A 9,360-nucleotide genomic window follows, 5' to 3' on the forward strand; every position below is an offset into this window, starting at 1 on the left:
CATTCTTTTTGCAATCTTTGATCGGAAATTTTTCTTTGGTGCTCAGTACAAATTTGAATCCTCAGGGGCTTAAGTACTTCAAATATGATTGGATGTCTGTGTGGAAATTCGTGGTGCCTCATCGAGACCCATCCTCACTGCCACGACAATTGCGCACTGCCCTTGGAATTCAGAAGTCATATAAGCTAGATGATGTAAAGAAGGAGAAGCGGAGGTTATATGATACAAACAGAAAGTCCAGAGAGCAGCAGCCATCTTCAAAAGAGGTCTGTCTTTCATTATGTGGTTACCTCTTAAATGATACAACTCATCCATACTGAATATGTTAAATTTTGGGTTTCTGCTAAAAAATGTAAATTTAGCTTTGCTCATCTTTTNTGCAAATGAGCATTACATGTTTAAGACGGACACCGACTGATGTATTTTAGTTCTGTCCCCAAAAGGATGTTCAAACCATAATTTTAAGGTTATGCAGGATTTTCCCCTAACTGGTGTGTATGTGTAAATTTTGCCACCCACAGGCTGTTCTGAGGATGAAAAGCTCTCCCCTGACTCCACAAGAGATAGTATGTATACAAGAGGTAATTCGAAAAGCCCATTCTTTTTGCAATCTTTGATCGGAAATTTTTCTTTGGTGCTCAGTACAAATTTGAATCCTCAGGGGCTTAAGTACTTCAAATATGATTGGATGTCTGTGTGGAAATTCGTGGTGCCTCATCGAGACCCATCCTCACTGCCACGACAATTGCGCACTGCCCTTGGAATTCAGAAGTCATATAAGCTAGATGATGTAAAGAAGGAGAAGCGGAGGTTATATGATACAAACAGAAAGTCCAGAGAGCAGCAGCCATCTTCAAAAGAGGTCTGTCTTTCATTATGTGGTTACCTCTTAAATGATACAACTCATCCATACTGAATATGTTAAATTTTGGGTTTCTGCTAAAAAATGTTAATTTAGCTTTGCTCATCTTTTATCGCATTGTTGCAGGATCGTCATGGTGCTTCTAAAGCCAATGAATATCATGTTAGAGATGAATTGGTTGAGAGTTCAGGTGAGGCATACCTACATGAAGGATTTTTAGCAGACTGGAGGCCTGGCATGCCAACTCTCTTTTATTCTGCACCTATCCACTCCTTTGACAAGGCAAAGGATGTTCCCGGTGATCGACATGAGTCAATACAAACATGTACCGTTGAAGGATCTACAAAACCTGATCTTTGTCGCGCCCAAATTCTGACATGTACGCAGAGGCTTGCATCTTCTTTCGTTCCTCTGTACCACCACACATCTGGTACAGTACCCGGCGCCTCAGGAGCATTGACAAGTATGCGGCCATATCGTAGTCGAAAACTATGCAACAGAAGTGTTGTGAGGCTAGCCCCTGATTTACCTCCCGTTAACCTTCCATCTTCGGTCCGTGTTATCTCGCAGTCAGTTTTTGCGAAGAATCAGTCTGAAACATCCCCCAAAACTTGTATCATTAAGGATGGCATATCAGATGTTTCGGGGAGGGAAAATTTGGGTATTGAACCTCCTTGCTTTTCAGCTGACAGGGATAACAATGGTCCCCCTAGCGAGAAGGTGGTAGATTTGCAGGAAGATGTGCCTGCTGCAGAGAGCTCCTCTGGGATGGGCGTGCAGAGCAATGACTCAGATCTTCAAATGCATCCTTTATTGTTCCGGACCCCTGAGCAAGGACAGATTACATGTTACCCTCCAAACAGAGACCCAGGGGGTTCTACTTTTAGTTTCTTTTCTGACAATCGACCTCAGCTGCTAAGTCTTTTCAACAGTCCAAAGCAAATCAATCACTCAACTGATGAATTCCACAAAAAATCATCATCAAACGAACATGAGACAGCACAGGTTGACAGCTGTTTTCATCCTCTTCTTCAAAGAAGCCAGTGTGAAACTAGTTATCTTACTAGTAGACGTGGGAACTTAGTCCCAGACAATGGCAATAAAGGCAAATTATGTCAACTTCAAGATACTTCTGGTGCTGTTGAGCACACTTCAATCCCTGGTGCTGGTCGTAATGATGTGAGCTTGAAATCTAGCAGACATGGTAAAAATGTGAACTTAGATATCTATCTAAGTCCGAGCTCTTCTAAGGTAAACAATCGTGGTAGTGTCTCAGCAGCAAATATTTCAGAAGCTCCAGACACCTGCATGACTCAACGTAATGACGGCTCTGAAGTGCCTGGATCAACTGCACCAAGTGATAATATTAGTAGATGCATTGACGAAATGGGTGATCAGTCTAATCTAGGTATAGTGATGGAGCAGGAGGAATTAAGTGACTCTGACGAAGAGATGATGGAAGAAGAACATGTTGAGTTTGAGTGTGAAGAGATGGCTGATTCTGAAGGAGAAGAAGGCTCAGAATGCGAAGAAATCATTGAAATGCAAGATAAGGTAGTGGTGGTTCTTTTGTCAGTTATGTACAATATGCCTCAGAGAGCAGCACTATTTTTTAGTTAAATTTTTTTTCTCAACATTCACCATTGTGACTTTAGGATTCAAGCATATATGGATCCTAATTTCCAGTAAATATATATAGATGTCGTTTTGTTGTGTAGTTGTGTGGCTTGTGGATGGTCGTGGTGATTAACTTTTCCATTCACAGGATAACAGAAGCTCTGCGGGAGAAATAGCGTCAACAGATGTCGATTCTGGCAAAGAACTAGGCAAGGATTCTCCAAACAGTCCTTGGTTGAGTCTGGATCCAAGTAATAGTCGCTTAAGCAGTAATGTTAAGGACATAGAGAAGACAGAGCTAGTAAATGAAGTCACCATTGCACAATATGGTCCTAGTATATCACGCAAAAAGAGGACACCAGTGAAGAGTAGAGATGCAGAATTAAAGGAAGAAGCAGGTGTTGCTCGGTTAAGACTGGGTCCTCTCGCCCTCCCTCCAGTGAAGAAACCCAAGAAGTGTGGTGGGCAGGCGGAAACAAGTCCAAGTATTGAGACTACCTGAGAAACTACTTGACCCAGCAACAAATGATTAGCTCTTCTCCACCCCAAATTTGCTCCCAGGTTCAGAGATATCATATCATGTCAATCTGGAGAGCTCTGTTCTTTGTGTATACCCTCTTGGAGGTTACGGCACCCATGGAGTTTGCTACTAACGAGGTTTTGTCACTTCCAGTAGAACCGCGAGTACGTTGCAGGGTGCAGAGATGAGTTGTGCATGATACAGAAGGAAGAAGATTCGGCTTGGGCAGATCAGGTCAGCTATTTCTTTTTTTAAGATATTGCTAAGGGGATTGTTACTACTTAATAGTACGTTATTTATTCTGTAAATATTTTGTATCAGCTGTGTGAAAGAGCTGGGAATCAATTTATCTCTCACTAATCACAAAGTGAATATTTGTATGGTTAAAGAATGAAAGATAGTTCGGATTCTGGTAGTATAATAGCATTTATTTGACACAGTCCCGGTTGCTACTAGGTGTTGTTACATTTAGATTTTTTTTTTCTGAAACTCTTTTGTTCCGAGTCCTGAGACCCATTGCTTATAATCAAGAGAACCTATTGGCAGGGAAGAGATAAGTTATAGAGTGATCATGGAGAAGAATAAGCTGGAAAGGGAAGAAAAGGTGGAATCCGACTGACGCCTTCTGATGATTTGGCATCGAGCAATGCTCCAATGAGCTGGGTTGATTCGAGTTCACCAGTATGTAATCTACAATGTATGTTGTCTTACTGTATTTTTCTCCTACAATGCATGTAATCTAAAATGGGGATCTCAGTTTCAAACTATGGAGGCTTCCAGTTGTCTTACTGTATTTTTCTCCTTGTTGGATCTATTGAAAAAAAAAAGAAAAAAAAGAAGTTGGCCAAATTTGTATGCAAAAAGTATGGACTAACATAAAAAAAGGGTTTACACTTGATGGCAACATTATGTAAGACTTGTGCTTCTTATAGGGGATCTAAGTATCTAACAGTGAAACTTGATTGCATATAAATAAGAGATTATATAACAAGATAGGAGGTCAAAATTCTTATTTTGTTACTTGGGTTTATCCAACACAAGCATAGAAATTACAGAATGGCAAATCAGTATATGTTGGTATATGCTACCAATGTGCTTATGAAAGATACAACACGTACACTACAACTTCTTTAAACTTTTCAAAGCAAATAAACAAAATGGCTTTGGAGTTTGTCCAGTCTCCCATCAAAATAATATATCGATGACCTTGCTTTTACTGTCATAAGCATCTGCGCAGACCGCATTACTCATGAACTGCTTTGATGAGTTCAGCTGATACTCTTGTGTAGTGATCTCCAAGTGCCTCATTATTTATGTGTTCACTTGGCATAAACCCATCTTCTTTCATTCTTGTACAGAGCTTGTCTGCTTCACGCCGTAGGCCTTTCCTACACAACGCTGATATCATTGTAATGTATGCTATAGCATCAGGCTTCACTCCTTTGAGTGTGAGGCTACGAAATAAATACCAAGCCTCTTTCACCTTACCAGTTCTGCACATCCCTTGAATGATGATATTATACGTAATAATATCAACATCCATTTCACTCTTCTGTAGATCCTCTACCATCACCAATGCTTTCTCTATCTTCCCGTTATTACATAGACAATCTAACAAAATGTTGTAGGTGACAATATCAGGAGGCACGCCACAATCAACCATCCGATTGAAAACCTTTTGTGCAACGTGAAGTTTGCCCGCTTGACAATAACCGTGGATAAGAGTGTTGTAAGTGAATGCATCGCCAACCAATCCTCGATGAGTCATCTCACAAAAGAGTTTCATCCCATCTTCTACCCTCTTAGACCTACAAAACCCATTAATGAGAGTATTATAGGTCACCGCATCCGGGGAACAGCCCTTGCTTACCATAAGATCAAACATATGCTTGGCGTCACCTAGACGACCGTGAATGCAAAACCCATTGATGAGTGTATTGTAAGTGCAGATATTAGGATCTACAGATCTCCTGATCATCTCCTTGTACAAGTTTTTAGCCTCCAAAAGGTCACCCTCTTTCACAAACGCATCGATGAGCGCACTGAAAAAGATAACATTAGGATCTATATCCCTCTTCAGCATATCTCTGAGAAGCTTAGCAGCGTCACTCCATCTACCAGAGTTACAAAGGCCACTTATCAGAGTGTTGTAAGTGACAGCATCAGGTGGGATCCCTTTCTTCTCCATCCCGTGGAATATCTCGAAGGCGTTATTCAAATCTCTGTTTCTGCAAAGACCATTGATGACAGTGTTGTAGATGACAACACTAGGTTGGAATCCCAATCCGGCCATGGAGTCAACGAGAGAAACAGCCTCGTGGAATCTGTTGCGGAGGCAGAAGCCATGGAGGAGAGAGCCAAGGGTGACAATGCTGGGGTGAAAGCCAAGCTTCATCATCTTTCCGAGGAGAGCAAGAGCAAGAGAGAGGCGAGAGCATCTACAGAGACAATGAATCAAAATGGTGAAGCTATAGAGATCGTGTGAAACTCCAAAGAGTTCCATCTTCTGAGAGAGGTAGATGACGATATCGAACTTGCGCATCTTAGCTATGGCAGTCAAAACTCTACTGAAATCAACAATGTTGGGAAGGGGACGAGACTGAAGCATCTCACAGAACAAACCGAGCGCATCGTCGAACTTTATAGAGTTAAGAAGCTCACTTGTCAGTCTCTCTCGGTAGTGATGATGATGATGACGACTCGCACCGCCGGAGAAAGGTCGAGAACTAATCGAGGGACAAGTCGTCTTCTCGGGATTGTTGTTACCTCTCTCCCGACGAAGAAGATAATGCCGACGAAGCAACCCCTTCACCGTTGACGACGACGCTATCGGAATTAATCTCGGCATCCAAAATTAATTGGATTGGCTTCGTTCCCAATCTCTCTCTCTCCCTCAAACAGTGCGCCGAAACCTATCAACGACGACGACGACCTGATCCGGCGGTCAGAGTGATGATGTCACTCGATAACAACAATAAGGTCTCCTTACCTAAAAACGGCAGCGTTTCGAATCAAAACTTCACCTGATTCAATGGATTTTAAAATTGTCTATCAAACAATGGATTTTGTTGCTTACAAAACAAAATTTTACAATTTGTATTGATATGGTTTCAACTTTCAATAACTCGAAAGAGTTTGGTCATCCTCATGTACATACAAAGTCTTATATACAGAATGCTAAATCAGTTCAGGTTTCTACATGCTAACACCTGCTTCATCATACAATTTACATTTCCAAAAATTATCTCTGCAACAGTTTTTGTGCTTGAGTGCTTCTTCAAACTTGTCCTGACCAAATCAAATCCACAATCCTTCAATATATGACGATGACTGCAACAACAAAATTAGCCGAGAATCCTTAAGTCCTGATTACTTGTGTCATGCTCTCTCCTCTCCTCCTAAAGGGCCATTCAACTGGCATATGATCCCATCCTCTTTCATTTTTCTAAACAGCTCATCCGCTTCACGCCTTGGCCCATTTTTACACAGTCCCAATATCATTGTAGTGTATGTTCTAGCATCAGGCTTCACTCCTTGGAAAGGCAGCTCACAAAATAATTCCCAAGCTTTTTCCACTCTATCCGCCTTGCACAACCCGTAAATCATAATGTTATACGCAACAACACCAATACAGTTTTCACCTCTTCTCATATCATCGAATTTGGCCAGTGCGTTTTCAATCTCCCCATTAACACAAAAACCATGTAACAGAATGCAGTGAGTTATAATATCAGGAGTCACTCGACAAGACACCATCAAGCTGAATACGTTTAGGGCAGCTCGTAGTTCACCAACCTGACAATACCCTTGGATAAGAGTGTTGTAAGTGAATGTGTCCCCAACCAATCCTTCGAGAGACATCCTTTGGAAGAGTTTCATCGCGTAATCTACGCTCCTATACTTGCAGAAACCATTGATGAGAGTGTTATAGGTCACCAAGTTTGGGAAGCAACCCTTGCTTAGCATCAGATGGAATGTTTTCTTGGCGTGGTACAGGTGACCCTGCAGGCAGAGCCCATTGATGAGTGAATTGTAAGTGACAGCATTAGGATCGACAGAGGCTTGTATCATCTCCTTGTACAGCTCTTGAGCCTCAGGAAGGTTGCCTGCTTTAGCAATTGCATCGATCAATGAAGTGAAAGTGACAACATCAGGGTTTATTCTCTTGTTCATCATATCTCTCAGCAGGCGAGAGGCTTCGTCCCATCGACCAGAAGAACAAAGGCCGGTTAAGAGAGTGTTGTAGGTAACAAGATCCCCTGGGACTCCTTCCATCATGTTGAAAACCTCCAAGGCGTTATTGAGATGACCGTTCTTGCAGAGACCATCAATGAGAGTGTTGTAGATAACAGCATTGGGTTCGTATCCCGATTTAGCCATGGAATCAAGGAGGGAAAGGGCATCGTGGAATCGATTGCGGAGACAGAAACCGTGGAGGAGAGAGCCAAGTGTGACAATGGTGGGCTCAAACCCAAGTTTCATCATTTTCCCAAGAAGGGATAGAGCAAGAGAGAGCCGAGAGCATCGGCAGAGACAATGCAACAGAACGGTGAAGCTGTAGAGATCGTGAGAAATACCAAAAAGCTCCATCTGCTGGGAGAGATAGATGACGGTGCCGTATCTTCTCATATCGGAAACAGCAGTGAGCAGTCTAGTGAAATCAACAACGGAAGGTAGGGGTTGAGACTGAACCATCTCGAAGAACAAATCAAGCGCATCTTCAAACCTCAAGGAGTGATGATTAAGCCCTGCTCTCAGTTTCTCTCGGTAACAAGAAAAAGCTCGAGCAGCAGCAGCAGATCCTCCTCCTCCTATTCCTCTGGGGAAAGCTATCTTCTTCGCCGTCGATGAGGCAATCGCAGTCGCAGTCGCAGTCGCAGTCGCAATCAATCTCCGCATCCAAAATCGACCCACCGGCCACCGGAGAAGACAGACGGAGCAGGAAAACAAAAAAAAAAAAAAAGTGTTATTTGGTTGAGAGATTCCGTCGAACACTTGGCGTGCGTAATCAATCCTCGTGATTCTACAACAAGCGGCGACGATTCTGGGACCGACGTAATCGTTATGTTGTAAACCATGAGTTACAGTTTGTGATTGAACCTGAAGAAGCTGTTTCTGGGTTTCACATGACTCCAAGAAAGAGATGAGCTTCTCTTCCAAAAGCCTCTTTGGTGATTTAGAAGCTAACACAACAGCAACCCTCGCAATTTTTTTTTTGATATTTTAGGAACAAACGTAACAAATCTATCACGAGAAACGAATAAAGTTTTGAGTCTTTTCTTGAGAAAAGCTCTCAATGGAACTGTTTCGATTTAGCAACTTGATGAGTAGTGGACTTTGAAGACAAAAGTCAAAACCTTCTGAACGACTTAGAAGGTTTTGACAATTACAAAAAAAAAAAAAAAAAAAAACACAGTTTTATTTTGGTCACAGATTATTAGTAATTAGGCTAATTAGAGTCACTACTTCTTACATTCATATACACATAAACATAGTTGTTGAATATTGTTCCTTGATTGATTATATCTAGACTGACTAACTTAGAGAGAGCATAAAGAGTCACTACTCTTTGATTCCTTTCATATATATAGTGGAAAAAAAAGTTTAATAAAAACATGATAACTACGCATGGAAATGCCCACCATCAATTGTACATCTTCACGGTAAGTGTTTATATATCACACGCTATACTTTTGTTGTCCTCCACGGCTTTCTTATATAATGCTGACGGTTTTTGTAACATCTGCGTTGATACGTTCGCGCGCCTTCCATACTAGCTTGTAACATCTGTGGAGCAGAGAATTACTAGCTTGTTTCAATTTACACTTCTTCTTCTGTAGTACGTAGTAGCATACATACCAATGTTGTGTTAGGATATGATGACAAACAAAATTCTTACTCACGAGGCTCTCTCCAACAGAGCAGCATCACCAGGCATCGCCTTATTATGTATAACCTCGATCTCGTCTCCTTCAAGGACCGGCTTGGAGTCAGCAGCTTGTTGTTCTTCCCTTGCCTTTGCAAATCCTTGTTGTTTGACCCCATCAACCTTCACACTCTCCTTTTCTGCCCATCCAGATTATATAACCTTTATAGTTGGTTCAGAGTAGTAAAACGTCTCTGAGTCATTTTTGAGATGAATGTGTGAAACAAGAGTCTGACTTCAAATGAGCTTTGATTGGTTTTATGCTTTGAGGGCATTTTTTTTTTGTCGTCCTGCATATTACTACCCTATTAGGATCAGTCTCTTCAACCAACCGTCCAGAGTCGTAACTGTCTTCTGCCACAACAACAACAACAAAAAAAAAAAAAAAAAAAAAAAAAAAAAAAAAAAAAAAAAAAAAAAAAAAAAAAAAAAAAA

The 9,360-nt window shown here is 41.4% G+C and overlaps 4 protein-coding genes across 7 annotated transcripts in view; 1 reads left to right on the forward strand and 3 right to left on the reverse strand.

Annotated features, from left to right (window-relative positions):
- LOC104704092 overlaps positions 1-3,800 on the forward strand; it is a 9,164-nt gene extending 5,364 nt beyond the window's left edge. The window contains exons 5-9 of one of the 2 annotated variants that reach the window (XM_019228162.1): positions 522-581; positions 662-862; positions 989-2,416; positions 2,628-3,233; positions 3,531-3,800. In XM_019228162.1, coding sequence (XP_019083707.1) covers positions 522-581; positions 662-862; positions 989-2,416; positions 2,628-2,981 — 2,043 coding nt within the window. In that variant the 3' untranslated portion in view covers positions 2,982-3,233; positions 3,531-3,800. The remainder of the gene's footprint in view (positions 1-521; positions 582-661; positions 863-988; positions 2,417-2,627; positions 3,234-3,530) is intronic. The other variant, XM_010420226.2, reaches the window with a different exon arrangement.
- LOC104704094 (pentatricopeptide repeat-containing protein At1g64580-like) lies at positions 3,993-6,058 on the reverse strand. 3 transcript variants are annotated; one of them, XM_010420228.1, is made up of 2 exons: positions 4,488-6,058; positions 3,993-4,397 (listed from the first exon to the last, which is right to left on the reverse strand). In XM_010420228.1, the coding sequence occupies exons 1-2, from the start codon at positions 5,845-5,847 to the stop codon at positions 4,243-4,245; spliced, it is 1,515 nt and encodes a 504-aa protein (XP_010418530.1). In that variant the 5' UTR covers positions 5,848-6,058; the 3' UTR covers positions 3,993-4,242. The 3 variants fall into 3 exon arrangements, with proteins under 3 accessions (XP_010418530.1, XP_010418529.1, XP_010418531.1); XM_010420229.2 differs by having other exon boundaries at positions 4,300-4,387; XM_010420227.1 differs by having other exon boundaries at positions 3,993-6,058.
- Positions 6,139-8,301, reverse strand: LOC104704095 (pentatricopeptide repeat-containing protein At1g64583, mitochondrial-like). Its single transcript, XM_010420231.2, has one exon. It carries the CDS (start codon positions 7,896-7,898, stop codon positions 6,378-6,380), a length of 1,521 nt encoding a protein of 506 aa, XP_010418533.1. The 5' UTR covers positions 7,899-8,301; the 3' UTR covers positions 6,139-6,377.
- LOC109125521 overlaps positions 8,434-9,360 on the reverse strand; it is a 1,723-nt gene continuing 796 nt past the window's right edge. The window contains exon 2 of the mRNA XM_019227224.1: positions 8,434-9,048. Coding sequence (XP_019082769.1) covers positions 8,895-9,048 — 154 coding nt within the window. The 3' untranslated portion in view covers positions 8,434-8,894. The remainder of the gene's footprint in view (positions 9,049-9,360) is intronic.

The sequence above is a fragment of the Camelina sativa genome, chromosome 7 (genome assembly GCF_000633955.1).
Source record: "Camelina sativa cultivar DH55 chromosome 7, Cs, whole genome shotgun sequence".
Lineage (NCBI taxonomy): Eukaryota > Viridiplantae > Streptophyta > Magnoliopsida > Brassicales > Brassicaceae > Camelina > Camelina sativa.

What these genes read in the sequence shown, in the direction of transcription:
- LOC104704095 (XM_010420231.2), bottom strand. Translation starts at nt 7,898, where the DNA reads ATGCGGAGATTGATTGCGACTGCGACTGCGACTGCGACTGCGATTGCC.
- LOC104704094 (XM_010420227.1), bottom strand. Translation starts at nt 5,847, where the DNA reads ATGCCGAGATTAATTCCGATAGCGTCGTCGTCAACGGTGAAGGGGTTG.